The sequence below is a fragment of the Canis lupus genome, chromosome 25 (assembly GCF_011100685.1).
Source record: "Canis lupus familiaris isolate Mischka breed German Shepherd chromosome 25, alternate assembly UU_Cfam_GSD_1.0, whole genome shotgun sequence".
Taxonomy (NCBI): Eukaryota; Metazoa; Chordata; class Mammalia; order Carnivora; family Canidae; genus Canis; species Canis lupus.
This window is the reverse complement of record NC_049246.1, coordinates 5,364,536-5,389,583: the sequence shown is the minus strand read 5'-3', so window position 1 is coordinate 5,389,583 and position 25,048 is coordinate 5,364,536. Positions and strand designations below refer to the sequence as shown.

The 25,048-nt window shown below is 33.3% G+C and overlaps 1 protein-coding gene across 13 annotated transcripts in view; it reads left to right on the top strand.

Moving 5' to 3' along the window:
• NBEA (neurobeachin) overlaps positions 1-25,048 on the top strand; it is a 674,010-nt gene that overhangs the window by 211,332 nt on the left and 437,630 nt on the right. For all 13 annotated transcript variants that reach the window (XM_038573291.1, XM_038573292.1, XM_038573296.1 and 10 more), the window contains 3 exons: positions 288-395; positions 5,891-6,059; positions 7,484-7,579. In XM_038573291.1, coding sequence (XP_038429219.1) covers positions 288-395; positions 5,891-6,059; positions 7,484-7,579 — 373 coding nt within the window. The remainder of the gene's footprint in view (positions 1-287; positions 396-5,890; positions 6,060-7,483; positions 7,580-25,048) is intronic.

Below are 25,048 nucleotides of genomic sequence, written 5' to 3'. Positions count from 1 at the left end.
GAAGTCCAAGATAAGTATCTTTTCAGTCTTACTACTTTTCTAAGTCTCTTGTGGTAGCTGTGGTGATGAAGAGCAAGAGCTTTATTAAGTAAGTGACACTGTGACGAGCAGAGAGGAGAACAGAAGCGGTGTCTTATAATAGAGTACTATTGTCAATAAATGTTACTCAGTGATAGGGAGGTAAAGACCATGGCTTATGTAACGCCTAAAGATACTAGAAGTTATACTTCTATATATGTTTCTGTATTATGCTATTTTCTTTTTAACAATTCTCTTTCTTTTTTAAGACTCCATTAGAAAGTGTTCCAGGTAACCTTTCTCCTATTAAAGATCCTGATAGACTTCTTCAGGATGTTGATATTAATCGCCTTCGTGCCGTCGTCTTTCGTGATGTGGTAAGTTATACCTGCTTGATTTCCCAGGAAAAAAAAAATCTTCCATTGTCATTTGTGTAAAATACTTTAAATGTTACAAGAAAGCTGCTATTACAACTAAATGTCCTAATGTCAGGAATTTAGGTTAGAGCATACTTCTGATTGTAAAATGATTGAGCCTTTGCTTTTTTTGAAAGCTTATTGATACATCATTTTTTTAGATGATGCGAAATTTTAATTTAGTTTGTGTATATACTAAGACTAGGGATAACCTTGAAAAATTATGATTCACTTTGTGTTGAATCACCTGCTTTTCTCTTTTGTATTCCTTACTTCATCCCTAGGTATTTACTATTTTATTATCAATGTTCCTTGTACTATGAATAAAAGAAATTAATTCAGTAAGGAGTTACTGGCAATTACTTTTTTGAGGGGCAGCAATTACTTTTGAAAGAAAATCTACATTTTTAAAGTAATAGGTATTTATGAGAATTTGAGTTACAAAAGTAGCATTGTAAAGCTTAAGGAAAAAATAGCTTGTGGAGATGGTTTCTTGAAATACCCCAGTTATATGATTACTTACTGAAGTTGAGTAAAGATAAGGTCAGCCTTTTCACAAATCACATAGAAACATCTGTGTTTCACAGCAGATCCAATAATGACAGTACTCTTTAACATAGTTATTATTTTCCGGCCACTTTGGATTCTGTTTGTCTTATTTTAATTGATGATTTAAGAAACACAAAAGAAAATTTAAGTATTTATTTGTTTTAAATAGGCTCCACACCCAGTGTGGGGCTTGAACTCTTTAACTCTGAGATCAAGAGTAAGAAAGTCTATATTTTAAATTTATATTTAACAATTAGTTGGCTAAGTACTTTGTACTTTAGAAAGTGGTTAAAACATACTTGAGTGACACAGCATAATAAAGCATGGTAAGAATATGTGACAGAAAAATTGTCACTCTCTTTAATATGTATCAGTTCTTACAAATTATTAGAAAAATTATAAACATACAAACAAAAAGTAGACAGTGGACAGAAAATATAAAAGATAAGGTAACAAATATATGATGAAGTCAGTATCACCAGTAGTCAAGGAATGTAGAAAAATAATGGTGAGATATATTTATTATTAGATAAATAAAAAATTTTAAATAATAGTCCCTAACATTGCAAGGGTGTATTGAAACATGCTCTGTCATATATCACCGGTAGACATTTAAATTGGATAAACTTTCTGATAGTTCTTTTTCATAATGTGTCAAAACTCTTACAAATATTGATGCCCTGTGACCCGGTGGTTTTACCTAGAAGTTATGTGACTTCATGTACTCATCAAAGATGCCTACAAGAAAATGGGCAACATTACAAATATCTAACAGTTTCAGCTTAATGGACCACAGTATATTCATTCAGTGGGATAGTGTGCAGCCATATAAAGTCATATTTTTGAGGGAAATTTAGTGACATAGAAAAGTGATCATGATATATTTTAAGGTAAAGCAACAGTACACAGAGTATTTATATTACATAAGTACTGCATTTTTATGTGAGTGTATGCACATGTACATGTGCACCTTCAAAAAAATCAAAAAACATACTAAGTGTTACTAATGATTATCTCTAGGTAAACAGTCTTTTATACTTTTTTATGTTTTCAGATGTTCTGTAAAAAAACCATTTTTCTTTGCAATTAATAAATAATAAAATAATTTTTAATATGGAGATAAAATGTACTATACTATAAAAACCATGATTTAACAGTCTTATAATAATCTGGACTCTAATCCAGACTTGAAGAAAAAAAATTACTAACAGATTAATCATTTAAAAATGAGACTTGAAATTCATCCTGAAAAAATGTGGTATGGAAAGAATGTTTTTTAAATGAAGAATGATTAAAACACAGAGCATACCTCATCTCCAAGAAGCACAGACAGACTTAAGATAGAATGGGTTTATGTTAATTAAGTGTAACATTGTATTTAAATTGTTAGGAAATTCTGCATTAGGTTTTTATGGTAGATTAGGATAATTTTTTCTAAGACTCCTAGACGTTAAATATGTTGGATAACCCAACAATGGTGGTGCCTAGCTTTGTTCCTGAAGGATGGGAATTTAGTGTTCCCAGATGTACCTTCCAAACATCATTAAAGTAATAAAACTTGTGTTTGTTGAGTTTATAATGGGTTTCAGACACTTAATGTATATTATCATAAACTTCCATTTTAGGGTAAGAGAAATTTGAGATTCAGAAACATTAAGATTATCCAGGTAGCACGAATTGGTCAGAACCCTAAAGAGCTCCCCAAAGCATTCTCTTTTTCTTTTTTCTTTTTTTCTTTTTTTTGTTTTGTTTATCCATGAGAGGCAGAGAGAGAGAGAGAGAGAGAGAGGCAGAGACACAGGCAGAGGGAGAAGCAGGCTCCATGCAGAGAGCCCAACGCGGGGCTCAATCCAGGGTCTCCAGGATCATGCCCTGGGCTGAAGGTCGCGCTAAACCGCTGAGTCACCCGCTGCCCGCATTCTCTTTCATCATCATATTTCATAGATTGTAAGGCACACTTTTTTTTTTCACTTTTATTTGTTTTTTTTTAAGTTTTTATTTAAATTTCAGTTTGTATACAGTGTAACATTAGTTTTAGGTGTACAGTATAGTGATTCATCACTTCCATACATCAGCTGGTGCTCATCACAAAAGGTGCACTCCTCTTGGAAGTATTTGACAGTTGATATATTTTAAAGTCAATTGTAGATATCATGCCAAGAATTTTACTTGACTTTTGAAATTTTTGTGAATCAGTAATTATTTTTAGTTGCCTTAATTTCACAAATAAATGAAACAAAAAATTAAGTTTTTAAGGAAAAGTATATGTACATTATACATATATGCATATAATATGTAATATATATACATATCTTGTTTATTTTCTATTATGAAGACATTGCTGATTTAAATTCACATGAACTGTTTAAATCTCTGTAAAGCATTGTGTGACAAAATTTGCTATGTGGTAAGAATAAAAAAAATTGAAGGGTGCCTGGGTGGCTCAGTGGTTGAGCATCTGCCTTCAGTTCAGGGTGTGATCCTAGGGTCCCTGGATTGAGTCCCACATCAGGCTTCCTGTGGGGAGTCTGCTTCTCCTTCTGCCTATGTCTCTGCCTCTCTCTCTGTCTCTCATGAATAAATAAATAAAATCTTAAAAAATTAAAAAAATTAAACTTTAAAAATGAACATTGTTTTCAGTGTTCCCCAGTAAACCAAAATGTGAAAGCAGATTCATTATGCTTCTATATTAGGTTCCTTCTATATGAAATAATATAAACTGAAGTAATTTTAATCCTTGAAAGTTGAATTTAAAAGTTTTTTTAACATCCTGGTTGAAGCATTAAAGTTTTTAAAGGATTTCAGAATTAATTATATTATTATCGATTCAAAATTGAATAGTGGAGGAACTCATATCTTAAGTAGATGGGGGAAACATAAGAGTTTGTCTTCATAATAATAAAATATGTAGGCAAGACAAATTAATTTGTATACAAATTTAGTTCTCCAGCTGTTTAGCCTCTATGTATGTTGTGCTTCATTTTTAAAGACAGAACTAGGAATAAGCAGCACAATTGGTTTGCTGATCTGGATTTGAAAAGAAAAGGCAACTGTTTTCATGCCATACTTTCGAGAGATTTTAGCTGGCTAGAACAACACTTCACAGTATCTGTTGTTTGCAACTCTGCAACTTTGTAGTTGACATAGGTTCATTCCACACATGCTTTTTAATTGCCTGGCACTGAGTTTCCAGTGGTGGAAATATAAGTGTTACAGAATATTACAGCTTGAGCTGTGTCTGAATTCATTCCTGGTCAATATCTTTGTTGATATGATTGCACTTCATTTTCCTTTATAATAACTTTATTTGATTTTTTCCTTCTCCATATATTTATTCCATCAGCATTATAATTCAGAGTATGCATTACAAACACTTTATAAGAAACTATATTTCTAGAAAAGCTATCACCCTCAGAGTATGACATACTAAATTTATGATATTTCAGAATAGATTTGGTCTATTTCAGTATTTTTCTGTATTAGCTGTACTAATTCCATTTGGTAGTATTAAATTATTAGTAAATATCTCGTTTGCTCTCTTTTCTGACAAATGCATATAAATACTAAATCTTGTTTACATTGTGCTTAAATGAAGTAAAAAATAGGTGCCTTTAATGGAGTTGCTAGACTTTGATTCATGTTTGCTTTCCTTATTCATATCATAGTATTTTTTATCTGTTATTTGTGGGCCACAATAATTACTTGCAGTTTCCTATGAAGTGTTACTTTTACCTAGCTTAGAAAAAGGGCTTTATAAACCATTTACATTTAATTCCTTCAAGTATGGTCTAATGTGAAAGTGGTATTGGAGGTTATAAATTTGCTTCCTTATCAGTTTTTTCCCTATAATATAGTTATTTAGGCTTTCAAGGTTACATGCAGCTCTTTATATTTTACAAAACATAATTACAGAGTTGTCTTTTCTACTACAGTCTGCTTTTTTAAAAAATTTACTTTTTAGAGAAGGGAGGCATGGGGGGAAGGGCAAAGGGAGAGAGAGAGAATCTAAAACCATCTTCCCTATGAGGGCAGAGCCTGATGTGGGGCTCTATGACCTGAGCCAAAATTAAGAATCAAAATTCAGAGTCAGATGGTCAACCAGCTGAGCCACCAAGGCACCCTTGCAGTATGCTTTTTGAAAACTATTCTCTCTATATCCTAACTTCACCAGTTGTTTTCATACTTTTTACCAATTTGTTGCACTGGAAAAGCTCCCATATTGTCCTTGAGCTTTTGAAATTCAGAGCCTCAATATTGGCAGTATTTTAGAGGTCATTTTTCGAGTGTAGAATAGTGGGACTGCTACTCATTTTTAACTATTTATGTAGTCACAGATTGCATTAGTTTTTCTTAAGCTGCAATATCACACTTCTAGCTCATACTGAGCTAATATAAAGTTCACATTTTCTGTTCCCTCATTGTTTATGTTTCCCCTATTTGTACTCATATAGTCTCCTGAGTTAGTAATATGTTAGAATTGTAATGTAGCTCAATTATAGTTTTATTCTATTAATTTTTTGGTTATAACATTTGGAACTATTGATTTTTATGCAGATATTATTCTTTCAGCCTTTTGCTGTCTGTATATTTTATAATATACATACTCTGTTGTTATGGAAGAAATGAACAGTAATGGTGAAAAAGACAAAGAATAAAATTTTGTGGCATATTCAGCAAAATTTTAACATTCTCATTTTTTAAATTAAATTTCAACCTATAACTTAGGTGATATATTCTTAGAGCTTTGTATTTATACTTAAATGATTCTAATTAAATAACATGTATACTGAGAAGTTTTAATTAAAGTTAAATGCCATATTTTGCCTCCATAAAAAAATAAAATAGTTTCTTGTACCCCGATAACTTTAAAAATTTGAATGTCAGAACCTCCTTTTCATTTTATGCAGGATGATAGCAAGCAGGCACAGTTCTTAGCTCTAGCTGTTGTTTACTTCATTTCGGTTCTGATGGTTTCCAAGTATCGTGACATATTAGAACCCCAGCGAGAGACAGCAAGAACTGGAAGCCAACCAGGTAGAAACATCAGACAAGAAATAAATTCACCAACAAGTACAGGTACTATTTTTTTTTAATTATTTGAATTCTTATCATTTATCTCCTCTTTATTTCATTTTTACATCCAGTTTTAAACTAATCCTACTCATAATCACCTCACATATTTATAAGTAGGTGGTATATAAATACCAATTTAATATTCCTCAATTCCACAAAAATGTGTTAATTTCTATGATATTTGCTATATTCTCTTTTTATCAGTGCAGTTTTAGTTTTAATGTTCCATCTGTTAATGCAAATCATTTACTATTTAATATGCAAATAACTTGTGTTTTAAATGTATTATTTTTTAAATTTTATGAACATGAAAGTAGAAGATTCTTAGAGAGTAGTTCAAAACCAAGAATAAGCCTAAATATAAATCTTTATAGCCAAGTTCAAAGATAGCTTCTTTCTTGCTGGCTTATTCTCTTTCTCCTTGCTGTGTATAATTATTTAAATATCTAAATATTCTGTCAGAGATTCAAATAAACAAACATACATTCTAAACTTTATACTAAAGTTGCTTCAACTAAACTCAGAGACGTACAGACAACAATGAACCATCTTGGATCATATTTTTTTATCTTATTTAGAGAAGAAGCTCATGTTGTGGGAGTTCTTGCATCATCAGCTTTGCCTACTTCGCTTGAAAATGATAAACACATTTTCTGGCAACTAATATTTTAACATCTTGGGATGCTTTCTGTCAGTTGCATTTCCTGCCATGTGTTTATATCAAGGTTATTTCTTGGTTGTTTGCAATGTATCCTTGGTAACCTAGTGGTTATTTCATGTACCAATGGATTAATCTGTAGTTGAAATTGTCTTACCTAAATAAATGCATATGATATATAAATAAAATGGACATTTAAAAAAGTGAGTAGAAATTAGTGGTCAAATCTCTGTATCTTGTTTTCCCTGAGCATATCATATCTCCTTTACCTTGCTGTTGTGGAAATGTGAATTATGTTTTAGATATAATACTTTATTGTTGCATGAACACATAAACATGATATTATTTCTTTGTAGTATACTTTTAACTTTATTCTTCAAACTAAACATTATCCTACCATTCCAGTTTATGTCTTTTGACCATTTAAAACACTAAGACTCTATTATGTTAATTAACTCTTTCTTCATTTTAAATGCATTCATGTCAGCTTTAGATGTATAAAACAAGTAATATTTTAGTCAGCCTTCCAGTTCTGATTTTGTGTGTGTGTGTGTGTCTTTCTGTATGTTGCTAAAATTACTCTATTTAACAGGTGTATGATTTTTCCTTTCTCTTAATACATAACCTCTTTCCTTCCTCCAGAGATGAGTCTTTATTGCTAGTACTGTTTGCATGTTGCAGTAATATAGAGTTGTCATGGATCTCCAGTGGACCATGTTGCAGGTTGTTACATGCTGGCTCAAATTTGATTCCATGATTTTCTCTACAGTTGTGGTCATACCATCTATCCCTCATCCAAGTTTGAACCATGGATTCCTTGCCAAGTTAATTCCTGAGCAGAGCTTTGCCCACTCATTTTACAAAGGTAATATTGACCTCATCTCCTGACCTGTTTGGGCATTTGTATTTCATTAATTGTTATACAATAAATATCCATAATGTAATTGTTTATAAACAAGTATATACCTCAGGTTTCATGGAGATACGTTGTTTTTATATTTGGCTGTTCAGAGCAAAATATAGTTTTTATATTTATATTTAATTACATTTCTTTAAGTATCATTTGCAAATTTAAGAATATTTAATTATATATAAGAATATTCAGTGATAGCATTCGCTAGAGATTGCAGAAGAGTCACACCTTAGTAGCAGAACTAAATCAGCCCTAGAGTAAAAGCTACTCTAGACTCACAAGAAAAAAAAGCTTAAAAACAAGTCTTGAAAACATCAAATTGATCTGTAGATCACTTAATTTACTGTCAGAGCAAAGTTCTACCTCTTTTTAAAGGAATACAAAAAAATTCTTCACCAAACAACATAAAATTCCGTGTTATGCATTCAATAAAAATTATTAAACATGTAAAGAAGCAGGAAAATGAAATATATAAGCAAGGGGGAAAATCATTCAGTAGAAACAGACTCCAATAGCAGTATCAGCAGATAAGAACATTTAAATGGCTTTTGTAAGTACCTTGAAGGTATTTTTCAATCTAAAAGAAATAGTGAATGTAATGAGGGAAAAAAATGGAAGATTTTTTTAAAGGAGCCAGAAAAAATAAAATAACTGATATGATGTCTCTGGATAAAGGTAACATGGGATTGCTCTCTGCAGAACAGGATTATAGTGGGCCGAATTCTGTACTTCCCCCTTGCCTGCCCCACCCCAGATTTTCCTGGGTATATACCCTGGATGAGTCCTGGGACAATGAATAGCATAGATTTTGATCCAGTGACTGTGTTGTATTTCATAGCACAATTGCTTTTAAGAGAAAGTGATGATCCATATAGTCCGGACCCAATTACATAAGCCTGATAAAGGCAGAGAAGTTTTCTCTGGCTTGATTACAGAAAAGGAAGCCAGAGAGACTGAGAGTGTAAAAGTGACTTGACTAGAAGAAAGTCCTTTATTGCTGAGATGAAGGTGACAGGAGTTCAAAGATCTGAGATCAACTTGTAGGAACTTGAGATCACTACCTGGCTGACAGTCAACAAGCAAGTGGGGGGCATTAGCCTGCAACAACAAACAACTTAATTCTGCCAATAACTTGAGTGAGTTTAAAGAGAACCCTGAGCTCCAGATGATACCATAGTTCAGTGTTTTCCATATATTGGCTAATGATATGGAAGACTAACTTATAGAACAAATAAAGCAGTGAAATCCTTTTTTTTTTTGCGACTTGATGAATGCACAGACTTTTTTTAAAAAACAAATGTGCAACCTTTGAACATCATGATGAAATAAAGGAAAAATCCTTTCTTTTCAGCTTTATTGCTTACTAACATCCAGCTGTGAACTAAGAAGTTAGATTAAAAGTCTGGAGTTCGTTTTGTTTAAAAGATGTTCCAAAGGTTTAGCCGTCGTGGCAGGAGAATATTGTAGAATAGTTACCCAGATCAAGGAGCCTATGTCAGACTATCAATGCACTGCTTTCTTTATCAAGGATATTTTCTTGTGAAAACAATATTAGCTGAACTGTACAGTGTTCTTAGTGGCTAATAAAGTTTTGAATTACTTTAAGACTGATGTGGTGAATTTGCTATTTTCTTTACTATGTGATAATATGTAAGCTGATCATAAGTCCTTGTTACTGTATGCTATGGTACATTGCAAAGAAAAGTCCTGTTGATGATGTTGAAACTAGAAAGTCAATTCTTGGTGTTTTTACAGGATAAGAAACCAATTTGATTCCACTCTTTAAAGACTAGTAGAACTGGCTTCTTTGTCAGACATGTAAAATATCTTTAATGAATTAAGTACTTAAAAATGGGGAATGATTGCAACATGTTTTTTTTTTGAGTTAGCAGAAGCGATCAAAGGACAAAAAGAATCTTGGAAGTTTATGGTATCTATGACATTTTTTGTTCCTTAATTATTATTTAATATTATCAAGAGAGTATCTGGATTTTTAAGGATGATTGATTTTGCTTACTGTTGAAAATTTATCTCCTGATATTTTATGTATTTGATAGAATGTTTTGTGTTTAATTTTCTACCAAAAGAAGATTCATACATAAAAGATTCATGGAACTGGAATCCATTGCTTTCATTGAAATATAATTTATATTTGATTATAACAATATAAGATAAGTTCCTGGAGCTGGGCGTTGATGAGCATTGAGAGTACATTTTGAAGATAAAGCATTTCTAGTTTCATTTTGGTTAAAGCTTTACAATGAATATTCTGAGCTCTCTGATTTTCATTCTATTAACATACTCCTGTGATACTGCTTTCTTTTTCTTTTTTTTAGTTAAAGATTTTTATTTATTTATTCATGAGAGAGAGAGAGAGAGTGTGTCAGAGACATAGGGAGAGGGAGAAGCAGGCTCCAAGCAGGGAGCCAGATGTGGGACTCAATCCCGGCACTTGAGGATCATGCCCTGAGCTGAAGGCAGATGTTTAACCACTGAGCCACCCAGGCGTCCCGACACTGCTTTCTCTACTCCGCATGATATTAAAATAAAACAAAAGTAGGTTAACTTTATGTTATTCCCATGAGTGACATTATTGGCAGTTCAACTTGGATTAGATAAGTTAATAAGCAAAAAGCTGCCACTGTCATATTATCAACTTTAAATATTTATATTACCAGTGTTGATATAAAACATTTATATACGCATCTCATTTGGAGAATCACTCTTTTGCTTAAACTTTTTGTTTGTTTGTGACATGTAATGGGAAAAAGTCACATAATAACAACATTTGTATATATTGGTCACCTGTACACACACTTTCAGTGAACAACATGAACAGTTTTATAATTATTTTCTTTTTCCCATTGTTATCTTTATTCTGGTTAAATTGAATTTTATTTTTTGTTTATGGAGTCAAATAATAAAAACAGCTCTGCTTTTATTTTGTGTACTTAATTTTCAAAATTATTTTAATTCATTTTCAGAATGTCAGTCAGTGACAGATTGAAAAAAAGGTAAATTTTCACAATTAATTTGAAAAGCGCTGATTTGGACTACTCTTCATCTTCACACTTCACTTTTTTCTTTCAGCTCATTATTGAGCCTTGTAAAAATTCTGAACTAGCTCTCTAGCCTCTCTCTCTTTTTTTAATCTCTGATAAAAGATGATAAACAAGTGTACACCTCAGTTTTCATAGAGTCTTAACCCTTTTTAAATATATATATATATATATATATATGTACCATGATTTGCAAATTGGATAAAATTCTGAAGGGTTAGAATGCAAAAATATGTACTAAAGTACACATATAATTATAAGCTATGATATTTATATAGTGTAAAATATTTAACTCTTAAGCTAATAATTTTACTTTTAGAATTGTATCCTAAGGAAAAAATTAAAGTTATGCCAATAATTTATATGGAAATATTTTTACTACTCAGTTTTTATTTAATGTATGTTTAGAAATAAAGTTAATATTTATTAAGTAAATTGTTACATTCATATCAAAGATTTTCAATATTATAAATCTGTTATTTTCCCTCACTGTTGAGATCATTTTTAATGTATCCTTTGTAATCCATTATGTGGATGCATTATAATTTATAAGTACTCTAAAACACTGTCATTATAATATTTATATAATTATTATTTGAGACCGATGTTGCATAATATAGATTTCATTAATTTACAGATAATAATCATGCCTGAGTATTCCTAGCAAATATTTCTTAAAAATGTCAATTTTTTTAAATAAATGTCTGTTTTCAGTATTAGTAAAGGTACTAACAAAAGCTTCCTCTCCTCTTTCTTTTTCTTCCATCCTGCAGTTTAACCTTTTGTTAAATTTACTTTATGATTCTTACATTATATATTTGTTGAATTAAATGAATGGTTTCCTGTTACATCCTAAGTGCTGGGAATATGCAATAGTGAATGAAAAGTCTCTGTCCTTATGAAATAACACTCTAGCAAGGTAGATACATTTAAACCACACACATAAACATATAATTGCAAGTTATACTGCATTCTGAGAATAAAATTAAACTATTATGAGAAACTACAGAAGAAGAGACTTAATTTGGTGTTAGGAATGACTTTTCATAGAAGAGACATTTAAACGGGGAACAAAAAGATGAATTCAGTGGGTTTATGTAGGGCTTGAAAACTAAGGATTGGGTTTTTAAAATAAATAGAGGAATCTTGTATTAATGCTCTATGGCTGCGATTACAAAATACCACAGACTTACTGGCCTAAAACAACACAAATGTATTATCTTACAGTTTTAATTACAAGTGTAATATGGATTTGGCCAGGCTAAAATCAAGGCTTTAACAACACTGTGTGGGTTTCTGGAAACTCTTGAGGAAAATCCATTTTCCTTGCCTTTCAGCTTCTAGAGACCACCATATCCCTTGGCTTATGGCATTCTTCCTCTTTCCTGCATCTTTATAACCTGGAACAATGCATCTTTCAGACTGTTATTCTGTATTTACATTCTCCTCTGAGCACAGCTAGGAAAGGTTTCTTTACTCTAAGGACTTCTTAGATTGAGCCCACCTGGATAATCCAGGAATAGTCTTCGTTCGGCAAAACCCTCCCACTTGATGTCCTTCTTGCTAAAGTAAGGTAACAGGCATATGTTATGAGAGTTAGGACATGGATATTTTTAAAGAAAGTGTTCATAATTTGATCTGCTATAAGTATCATAATCTGGCTTACAATTTTACAAGAGTATTTTGGGTATAATGAGGGAATAGAGTAAAGGGGGCATTAAGGAAACCTGGATAAACCAGTTGGAGGCTATTGCTCTCTAGGTAAGTGATGCTATTGCATAGCACGAAGGTGTGGTGGCAGTGGAGATTGAAGAGAAAGAGAACTTAGACATAGTATGGAGGTAAAAGTGAAAGTATATGGTAACAGATTGGATGTGGGGCATATGGTATGCCAGGTTTCCAAAGATAATGCCTGGCTATCTGTCTGAAGTTCTGAGATAGAATGGCCATTTATCAAAGCAAACAGTACTGGTAAGTCAGGTTAAAGAGAATGACCAAGACTTCCATTTTCAGTATGTTAATTTTTTTCTTTTCTTTTTACTATATGACTCCCTTTACCCATGTCTCCCTTGCTGCCCCAGCAACCAGAACCTATTCCTTCTTTGTATCTATGAGCTTGATTCTTTTAAGATTCCACATATGATATCTATCTTGAGATCATATGATATTTATCTTTTTCTGAGTTACTTCACTTACCATAATGCCCTTGAGGTCCATCTATAGTGTCACAAATGACAGGATTTCATTCTTTTTAATGGCTGAATAATATTCCATTTTGTTTGTACACCACAGTTTCTTTAACCATTCATCCATTGATGGACACTTAGGTTGTTTCCATATCTTGCTGGTTGTAAATAATATTGCAATGAACATGAGAATGCATTCATCTTTTCCAGTTAGTGTTTTTGTTTTTTTCGGATAAATTCTCAGAAATGGAATTGCTAGATCATATGGTGGTTCTATTTTTAATTTTTTGAGGGATTTCTGTACTGTTTTCCATATTGGCTGTACCACTTTATATTCACACCAACAATGTACAAACGGCTCTTTTCCCTCACATCCTTACCAAGATGTTATTTCTTGTCTTTTTGATAGTAGCCGTTCTGACTGGTATGAAGTGATATCTCATTGTGGTTTTGATTTTCCTTTTCCTGATGATTAATGATGTTGAGCATTTTCTTACATATTTGGTGGCCATCTTTATGTCTTCTTCAGAAAAATGTCTATTCAGATCACCTGCCTTTTTAAAAAATGGATTTTCCTTTGCTTTTGAGTTATATTGAGTACCTTATATGTATTTTTATATTAGTCCCTTATTGGATATATAATTTGCAAATACTGTCTCTCATTTAATAGGCTATCTTTTCATTTTGTTGATGATTTCCTTGCTATGTAGAAATGATTTAGTTTGATAGTGTCTTATTTTGTCCTGCTTTGTTGCTTTTGCTTTTGGTATCAGATTAAAAAAAAAAAAAAAAACATTGCCGATACCTATGTCAGGGAGTTTACCACGTATGTTTTCTTCTAGGAGTTTTATAGTTTCAGATCTTACATTCAAGTCTTTAATCTATTTTGAGTTAATGTTTGTGTATGTTGTAACATAGTGGTCAAGTGTCACTCTTTTGGATGTGGCTGTCCAGTTTTCCCAACATCATTTGTTAAAGGGACTATCCTATCTCCCTTGTGTATTTTTTAGTCCTTTGTTGTAAATTAACCATATAAGCATACGTTTATTTTGGGCTCTATATTCTGTTCCATTGATCAGTATGTTTGTTTTCATGCCAATTCCATACTCTTGGATTACTGTAGCTTTGTAATATAGTTTGAAATCAGGGAGCATGGAGCCTCCAGCTTTTTCATTCTTTCTCAACATTGCTGTAGTTCTTTGAGGTCTTTGTGGTTCTCTACAAATGTTAGGATTATTTATTTACTTCTGTGAAAAGTGCCATTGGAATTTTCATAAGGATTGCATTGAATCTGTAGATTACTTTGGGTAGGGTGGGCATTTTGACTGATTCTTCTAATTTTTTAGCATGGAGTATCTTCCATTTATTTGTTTCTTCATTATTTTACATTAATGTTTTGCTCTCAATATACAGTTCTTTATGGTCTTGGTTAAATTAATTCTTAAGTATTTTATTCTTTTTGATGCAATTGTAAATGGGATTGTTTTCTTAAATTCTCTTTCTGATTGTGTATGATTAGTGTATAGGAATGCAACAGATTTCTAGATACTGATTTTGTACCACAGCTAACTGAATTTCTTTATCCTAACAGGTTTTTGTTGGAGTCTTTAAGGTTTAATATATATAATATGTCATCTGAGGATAGTGACAGTTTTTCTTCTTCCTTTACAATTTACATACCTTTTATTTCTTTTTCTTGCATATTTATTCTCGCTAGGACTTTTAATACTGTGATGAATAAAAGTAGCTAGAGTAGGTATCCTTGTCGCGTTTGTGATCTTAGAGGAAAAGCTTTCAGCTTATTGCTACTGATAATGTTAGCTATGGATTGTCATATATGGCCTTTATTATGTTGAGGTCTCTGTACCCATTATGTTGAGAGTTTTTATAGTAAATTGGTGTTAAGTGGTGCCTGGATGGCTCCTTTGGTTAAGCGTCTGCTTTGGGCTCAGGTCATGATCCCAGTGTCTACCTCTCCCTCTGCCCTTACCCCCTCTACCCCAGCTCCTGTTTGCTTGCGCTCTCTCTCTCTCTCAAATAAAAGCAATAAAATCTATCTTAAAAATCTGATGTTAAATTTTGTCAAATGCTTTCTTTGCATCTATTGAGGTGATCATATGATTTTTATACTTCTTTTTGTGAACGTGGTTTATCACATCAACTGATTTGCAGATGTGGAACTATCCTTGTATCCCTGGAATAAATCCCACTTGATCATGGTATATGATCCTTTTAATGTGTTGAATTTGGTTTGCTAATATTTTGTTGAGGATTCTTCCATCTATGTTTATTAGGGATATTGGCCTATAATTTTCTTCTCTTGTGGCCTTCTTGTCTGGTTTTAATATCAGCGTAAATGCTGGCCTCAGTAAAATGAGTTTGGAAGAGCTCCCTCTTCTTTGATTTTTGGAAGAGTTTGAAAAGGTACTAATTCTTTAATGTTTAGTGAAGCCATCTGGTCCTAGACTTTTGTTTGTTGGTAGATTTTGATTACTGATTCAGTCTCTTACTAGTAATTAGTCTATTCAGGTTTTCTGTTTCTGTAGGATTCAGGCTTGTTAGATTGTATGTTCGAGGAATTTTTCTCATTTTTTCCAGATTGTCTAATTCATTGGCATAGTATTATTTGTAGTAGTCTATGATCCTTTGTATTTCTTTGATATCAGTTGTAAGAGCCCTTCTTTCATTTGTGATTTTGAGTACTCTTTTTCCCTTGATGAGTCTAGCTAAAGGTTTGTCAATTTTCTTTATCTTTTCAAAGAACCAGTTTTTTTTTTCAGCTTTCAGTTCCATTTCTTCTCTTTGATCTTTTTAGTCTCTGTTTATTTATTTCTACTCTAATCATCATTATTTCCTTTTTTTTTTCTGCTGACTTTGGGCTTCATTTATTCTTCTTTTTCTACAGCTTTTTTTTACACCTTGAGATATAAAGTTAGACTATTTGAGAATTTTCTTCTTTCTTGAGGTAAACATTTCTTGTTATGATCCTCCCACTTAGATCTGCTTTGGCTGCATCCCACAAATTTTGGTATGTTATATTTCTTTTTTAAAAACTTTTTTATTTAAAAAAATTTTTTGGTATGTTACATTTCCATTTTCTTTTGTCTCAAGGTATTTTTTTTTCTTTTTTGATATCTTTGACAAGTTGATGGTTTAGTAATATGTTAACTCCATGTATTTGTGAATTTTCTAGTTTTCGTTGTGTAGCTGATTTTTAGTTTCATAACATTGTGGTCAGAAAAGATGCTTGATACAATTTCAGTTTTCTAAAATTTATTAAGACTTGTTTTGTGGCATAATGTAATCTGGAGAGTGTTCTGTGTGCACTTGGGAAGACTGTGTATTCTGTTTTCATCTGCTTTTGGATGAAGTGTTCTATATGTTATCTGTTACATCCAACTGGTCTAATGTAGTGTTTAAGCCTGATGTTTCTTTATTCTCTGTTTCTCCAATAGGTCTGTCAATATTTACTTTATAAATTTAGGTGTTACTGTGATGGATAAATAAATATTTACAAATATTTTATCCTCTTGTTGAATTGACCCCTTTATCAACATGTAACTACCATCTTTGTTTCTTATTGCAGTCTTTGTTATAAAGTGTTTTTTCCGATATAAGTATAGCTACTTCAGCTTTCTTTTCGTATGGAATATCTTTCCATCCTGTCACTTTTATTCTCTGCATGTCCTTACATATGAAGTTAGTCACTTGTAGGCAGCTTATAGATTGGTCCTTTTTTTTGTTTTTATTTTTTCAATCTATTAAGCCATTCTATATCTTTTTATTGGAGAATTTAGTTTATACATGTATGTTATCCTGATTTTTATGGCTACTACCCAGGGCAAACCTCTTGACCACCTGGCTCTGAAGGCCAGAGGAGCTTGTATTTGTGGTGTTACAGGATTGTAATAATCTGTGTCACCCAGAAAGGAGTGTTCCAGTCCGATGTCCCATTTTTGCAACTGCTACCAGGGGACAACTATATATCACCTGACTCTGGCAATTTATGCTTATGAATCTAACAGGGCTGTAACCAATGGAGAAAGAGTTCTGAAACATTTCCCACCCACAGGGCACAGCTAGAGGCAATAGACCCAGGAAATCTGTCTTTCTGGGAAGAAGGCTTATTAGCTAATCATCACGGCTACACCCTGAGGGGCAGACTTCTAATTAAACATGAATCTAAAGGCTGACTTTATCAATTGGAGAAGGACAAACATTATATGGTCTCATTCATTTGGGGAATATAAAAAATAGTGAAAGGGAATAAAGGGGAAAGGAGAAAAAATGAGTGGGAAATATCAGAAAGGGAGACAGAACATGAAAGACTCCTAACTCTGGAAAATGAACTAGGGGTGGTGGAAGGGGAGGTGGGCGGGGGTGGGGGTTACTGGGTGGCGGGCACTGAGGTGGGCACTTGACGGGATGAGCACTGGGTGTTATTCTGTATATTGACAAATTGAACACCAATAAAAAATAAATTTATTAAAAAAAATAAATGCTGACTTTAATCATTTCCAGTGACCTTCAAAGACAGGCACCGTATTTGGACACTCCCTCTGCTACACTCTAGAATTCCAGTGTCTCCCGGAGGGGAGCTTTACATGTCTCTGGTGCCCTGGTTTTTCTGTGCTCTGTTTTCTGCAGCTGCCACCCAGGGAGTGCCCCTTGATCACCTGGCTCTTCTGGGTATGGGAGCTTTTATTCCTGGATCCTATAGGACTTTGCCAAGCTGAGTGACAGTTCTTGGCAGGCTGCCACGACCAGGGTACTACCCAAGACAGCAGACTGGGACACACCCTCTAGTCTTTTTTGTGAAAGTGGTCTCTCTGCTCGTCCTGAAACTTGGCCTTTGGCACATATCTTATGGCCTGTGGAGTTGATCCCAAGGCATATAGCCTGTGGATGCCACCTTGGTGCTTTTCTTTTCCTTGCTTCAGGTTTTTGGTACCTCCCAATAAAGAGCATGTGCACTCCTCCCAGAACCCCTTTTTTTTTGCATCTGCCACTCAGGGGACACTGCCATACCATCTGGCTTTTGTGGCCAGTGGGATTTACATTGTTGGTTCCATAGAACCATATATATTTTCATAATTTAAGGTGCTGCTGCCTCAGGGTCTGTCATCTAATTAATCTGAATCAGGATTCTTCCTTTAGGGATACTGGCAGGTCTTAGCACATCATCAGTTACTGGGAGCTACCAAAACATAGCAGGCTGCTTGGATAAGTGCAAAGGTTTGAGAGACAACAGCATTTGGGTTGAATGCAAGATTCATCTCCTATAGGAGTTTGCTCCTTTGAGCCTGGGAGAGGTGGTTATTTCATACAGTGCATTAGAAACCAAGACATAGAGGCAAGCAAAATGAAGAAACAGAGGAATATGTTCCAAATGAAAGAAAAAAAAAACCTCAGAAATAACATTAATGAAATATAGTTAAGTAGTTTACCTGATAAAAAGTTAAATGGTCATTGAGATACTAATTGAACTGGGAAAAAGAATGTGTGAGCATAGTGAGAACTTAAACAAAGAGATGGGGAAAATAAGAAAGATACTAGTTAGAAGATACAGAGCTGAAAAAAAAAAAAAAACTTAAAAATTAGGGTGGTTCCAGAACAGACTAGATGAAGCAGAAGAAAGGATTAGTTAACTCAGAGACAAAATAATAGAACTCCTATAACCCAAGCTGCAAATATAAGAAAGAGTGAAGATAATTTGATGTTCTTATGGGACAACATCAAAACATACTAACATTTGCATTATAGGATTTTCAGAAGGAGAAGAGAGAAAGGAATTTTACATGAAGAAGGAATGGCTGAAAAATTCCCTAGCCTGGGGAAGGAAGTGTATCTAGATGTATTAATTTTGAGATGTCTGTGGAAGTCTTCTAAGTCTTTGAAAAGCTTAATCAAAGAAAGGAGAGTAGTGGTGATAGACTAACAAGTGTCTTAATCCTTACAGCCTACTTAAGATATACATTTTTCAAGCACAATCCCTGCAATTCTGAAAGCTAACTAATTTTTCCAAGATCACATGGAAAACTAGCAAGTTATGAAGCCAGAATTGGTACTTTGATCAATTTGATTGCATCACTATCATCTTTCAGTCATGACATATCCCTTCAAAAAAGGAGAAGTAACCAAAGCAGCTTCAGGGCTAGAAATATAAGGGGCTGTGGGGCTGAGAAGTTGTTCTCTTAGGATAGGAGATACTGGTCTGCAGATAGAGGGGCCAGAGCTAAGAAAGACAGGAGTTGATGAGTAGAGAGAATAACTGATAGATGGTTTGGCTCTATATTTTCTTACAGGATATGGTGACTGTGATGATGATAACAGTAAAATCAATAATGGCAGCAGTAGGTACAAAAACTTAGGTTACTTGATGCCAGGCACTATTTATAAATTATGTTCTTTAATCATCACAACTGTTATGTATAATGTGCACTTGATGTATGTTCTGTTACTATGCCAGTTTTACAGGTAAAAGATTGAAACTGAGAACGCTTAAATGGTTCATTTGATATCCCAAAGCTAATAAGAGGTAAACAAGTCTACACTGAAAGTCAAAGAGTCTTCATTTCAAAGCCTGAACTCTTAACCTTGTATGTAACATGCAAATTGTGGCCTATCTGATAGATGGTAATAGAATTATACTGTTACTTGGCTGTTTCTATTTTCCTGCAACTGAAGACAAGTTTTAGGCTTATATGTTGGCATTTTGTTATTAGTGCTAATGGTTGTCCCTATAACACTATGGAAGTGCTTGATGTATTTCAATGGGAAAGTGTTTTTTCTTTGAGAAGAAAAGAACTAAAGAGTACTACAACAAGATAGGGCTAATGAAGAGCAAAATATGTATATATGAATATCTTATAATTGATAATTGATACTTTACTCAAAATATACAAATTGGCATTGTAAACATCACTCAAAGATAGGAATTCTGAAAGAGTAGAGTAAGGACCTCCAAAGAACTGCTCCTCCAAAAAGCAATAAGAATGCTAGCAAAAATTGTCAAAATCATCTTTTGCTCACATCTGGACAGTTGTCAAAGGCTTGCAACAATCCAGAGAGTGCTAATTCAAGAGAAACTGCAGAATCTTTTTAAGAATATCAGGCTGTTCGGTGATTTAACTTGCACTATTTGTATCCAGTTCTCCTCAGTTCTGTGGTATCCTTGAATGTCTGCATGCAGACAACTGTGGTAGCTGTGAAAACCAGCAGCCTAGCAAAGCACTGGAAGGAAGCCAGTTAGGTTTGGAAATTTCAGAAAGTCCACTGAGCACTGTCACTATCTGTCCTGTCTGGAAGCTCCCTGGGAAAGCTTTGTTCACAGAGCTTGTCATTATTTAACCTGATCAGAACTTAACTTGATGAGAAAAGCCCTAGATGTTTTTTGAAATAGTTAGCAGCAATTGATTTTTTTTTTTTTTGCAGCAATTGATTTTTTAATATTGCAGCTCCCCGAGGTAGCAGTACCAGTTGAGGCAAATAAGAACCTTATCAAAAGCTTAAAAGGAAGACCTTCCAGGAGGGGCCTGGGAAGGCCCCAATCATTTACTTCTGGGTAACCTTGAAGGCTCTGTGCAAGCAAAAAATGAAGGCTAAGGCAGATTGTCAAAAGCATGCCCTACCACACACCCAGAGCCTCTGGCAAAGAGTGGAAGGTGTACTGGTACAAGATAATTAAGGCAGTCTCTGTCTAATCATTAGCTGATCATTGAGCTAACTGAACAGACACTTCAACGACTGCAGGTGTTATGGGGATATCAAAAAATATCAAATATCCAACACAATTCTATAAAATTTTATAGTAGAATTGTATAGAATTTTTTTAAGAAAGTCAATAAACAGAGTAACAATGAGCCCTATAGGAAGAATCTGATTTCTAAAAGTCATACATTATCTGAAAATGTTTCAGTTTTCAACAAAAATTTTTTGACACTTCTAAAGAAACAGGAAAGTATAGCCAAGATAAAGGGGAAAAAAACAGTCCATTGAAACTGCCCCTGAGAAAGCCCTATTATTGGACTGACTAGAAAAATCTTTTTAAACCAGTTATTGTACAAATGCTCAAATAACTAAAAGAACACTTTTTTTTTTTTTTTTAAGGAACATTTTTCTAAAGAAAATATGAGGGTGCTATCTCACCAGAGAGATTATCAGTAAAAAAAAATTATAGAAAAGAATTTAAAAAGAGATATGAAGTTGAAAATCATAATAACTAAAATAATTCATTAGAGGGGTTCAACAGAATATTTGAGTTGGCAGAAAAAAGATTCATCATACTTGAAGGCAGGTCAATTGCTGTTATCTTAGGAATATTGTTCTGAGGAACAGAATGAGAAGAAGAAGGAAGAAAAGCGAAGAGCCACAAAGACCTGTGAGACACCATCAAGTGAACCAACATACAAATAATGGGAGCCTAAGAGAAGAGAGGAGACAGACTTGGGAAGAAAGAATTTTTAAATAGTGGCCTGTGGGACGCCTAGGTGCCTCGGTGGTTAAGTGCATCTGCCTTTGGCTCAGGGCGTGATCCTGGAGTCCTGGGATCCAGTCCCCAGTCAGGCTCCCGGCATAGAGCCTGCTTCTCCCTCTGCCTATGTCTCTGCCTCTCTCTCTCTCTCTCTCTCTCTCTCATGAGTAAATAAAATAAAAGGAAACTGGCCTGAAAACTTTCCAAATTTAATGAAAATCATTAGTATTCACATCCCAAAAGCTAATCTACTCCAAGTAAGATAAACAGATCGATATATCACAATCAATTAGAAGTACCTTTCTGGATCTTAGTTGTTTATTCTGAATTATAATTTTGTCTCTTATGAGCATATTCACTGGTAATATTAAATTCCTGAAGTTGTATTCTTATACATTTAATGTAACAAAAAATAAATCATACATAAATAAATTGCAAAAAAATTACTCAGTGCAGTGTTTGTTGTGTAAAAAGAATAATAATGATTTCAAATCTTTTTATATATGGCAGCTTTTTTCTTTATTGGAATTCAGGTCAATTTTTGTGTAACTTGGCATTTTGGGATTTAACATAAACCAAACATACAAGTTAGTTATATATCGGTTTTTATATTTTAAATTACTCTAATGTGATTTAGTTTGCTTAGTATTACTACTTGAACAAATAACTAATGTAATTTTAGTGCTATACTAAGAAGAGGCTATATGTTCCTTTTATGTCATTTCTTATTTAAATAGTTTGGAAAATAGCAATTTGAATAATTTAGTAAGTAAGACATTGAAACATTTTACACATCACTGTAATACAAGATATTTGGAGAAAAGTTTGTGATAAATGAGGTTCCCATATAGAAATCATGTTATTTGTTGAAGTTAACCCCACATTTTTCCTAAAAAGTATTTATTAGGTGAACTCATTAGGTTCAATGAAAATCAGTAAGAAAACGAGGCATCTGGCATGCAGCTGCCTAATTTCATAAGGTTAAGATCACTCAGGCCAGTCATGTTTCTGCTTTGTGTATTAATCTGGCCTTTTGGTGCAGACACCGATCGAGGAAGAACAATTGAAAAATTATAATTCTGTTGTCACTGATACAACTGATGCAGCTGCGATCAGTTGTACTTTTTCTCTTGTTCATGCTTAACATCCTGTTGAAGTCCCTTGGGTTAAATCCTCAAAGTACTTTAGTGTTCTAGAGAAGCAGTCTGGAAATATATGTTATCCAAACTGAAATTGATGCTATCAACTGAGTATGTTATGTAAAAAATGTTAATGCATAATGGGAAATTAAGGTAGGCCTTTGAACTAATCTGTTTTTTACTTGCGAGTGCTATTATAAAATTTTCCATTGGTGTTTATTTTTATTTCTACATAATATCACAAAGTATGCTTTATAATGCTTATTTATGTGAATAGCATACTTACTGAAATATCAAAATTACTGCTTCATTTTGAAATTGTTGGCTTATCAGTCACAGTAAAAATAATGTTAAAATTATATTACTGTGTAAATATTTTGATGAGTCATTAGAAAGTATTCCAATATTCAATTTTAATACCTTAATTGAATTTTAGACAGGTCAACATTTATTTGAGGTTAAAGTATCTGATTAGTGAGTTATAGATTTTTATTGTTCTTTGAGAGTCAATTGAACAGAAAAACAAAAAATTACATAGTTGGTGGAAAAATCTTTTTATATGGTACCTTGTGGACACTAAATCAAAGATATTAACTTCTTATATATTCTATTTGTAGCAAAATACTTATATTTCAGGTCAGATTACTTGAAAAGTTTCCATCTTTATGTAGCTCTTAATTTAAAACATGCCATAAATAAAGATATTGAAACATCACATTAGGATAAAGCCAAACTAGGCCAAGTCTGTAGATCAGCCAAATTCAGACTAAGTGCTAGACGTGACTATATGCCTTTTTAGAATTAAATTCTGGAAGAAATTTTAGCTTATGCTGGTAACCATGTCACTGATTTGTTGTCAATGTTAGAGTCCTTATTTTGTTTCTGCATTTACATTCTCTGTCCTATTGTCATAGAGACTTTACTACTGCTGTTTAATTTTCTACTGATTTTTTGCCACAATTGTTTTTGCTCCCCAAATATATAATATATAGGTGCAAATATGTGTTGAATAAATTCAATAATTACCTCTAATAATAGCAATAAGTGCCTAATAGTTGTATTCTCATTCTTTATTCCTAGCTTATTGCATCAACTTTTGAAGTATCAATTATCATCTCAGTTTGAATAATCTCAAAATACATGACTATATTTCTTTTTACTCAACAGCTATAAATCTTTCAGAGATTCTACACTCAATTGATTTCAAAATTCATTACATTTCTGAGCAGGGCTGCTGGAGTGGCTCATTTGGTTGAGTGTCCACCTCATGGTTTCAGCTCAGGTCATGATCTCAGAGTTGTGAGATAGAGCACCAAGTAGAGCTCCTTGCTCAGCAGGGAGTCTGCTTGATTGTCTCTCCCTCTACCCCTCCCCCCCTCGCACATATGTATGCTGTCCCTCGAATATATGAATAAATCTTTTAAAAATATATCTTTTTAAAAAAAAAAAAGATTTACTTTAGAGAGTGTGAATGAGATGGGGGACAGAGGGAGAGAGGGAGGGAGAAAGGGAGAATCTCCAGCAGACTCCTCCCCGCTGAGTGTGAAGCCCTATGGGGAGCTCTGTCTCACAACCCTGAAATCAAGATCCAAGCCAAGATCAAGATCCAAGCCAAGATCAAGAGTTTGACGTTCAACTTACTTAGCCACCCAGGCACTCTCCTCACGCCGCAAAAAAAATATTTCTGAATAAACTTGTTAATCTTTTGCTTTCCTCCTCAGTTAGTGGCATGTCTCTATTCTTTTTCTTAAGATAAGATATTCCAGAATGCTTCTCAGCTTCATTCTTTTCCTTCCTGCTTATTCCAAATGCTATTATTCTAAATCTTAATTTTCTGTCACAAGGTTTTATTAAAAATGTGAAACTGTTACCTTACCTCTTATTTTTTTCCTTCTCCAGTGATTTTCCAGGAGTATTATTAAAATTATCCGTCTTCTCAAAACTTTCATGCAGTTACCTTAATTTTTAGTCTTGGAACAACAAAGAATAGGTGTACCTTGTTTTTCATGTTTTTCATGTTGGTCATCCAGTGTTTGAATATTATTGTCATGTTCTACTGATTAATCTTTTCTTTCAATTCTGACATCCTTGAGAAAACAAATAAACCTATGTAATAAATATGTGGAAAACACTCAAGTCTGAGAGATGTACATTTTTAGCTAATTTAAGTTGTATATTAGGTCGAATAATATGAAGATGTTATATTTTTAAAGTAGTGTATGTATCTAATACAGTTTGAATCAAAAGAAAAGGAGAATCAAAAGAAATAAAAGGTATCTTCTTTTTCTGAATCTTGGTAAAATTATTCTGAAATTTAGAAAAAATAAATTCACATGCTCAGTAAATTTGGATGTCATGACATTAATCTATAGTTAAGAAACTAGCAAAACTGTCTAGTAGAGTCTATGAATTAAGCACTGTTGCTTAAGAAATCCCTTTGCATTATGATTAATCCTTTAGTATGTGTGTATAAATCTTTGAACAAATTATTATCCTACCCCAAAAATACTGTCACCAAAATAATATTTCTCTGTGTTTTACTAGAGAGTTCAACAAAGGTTTTG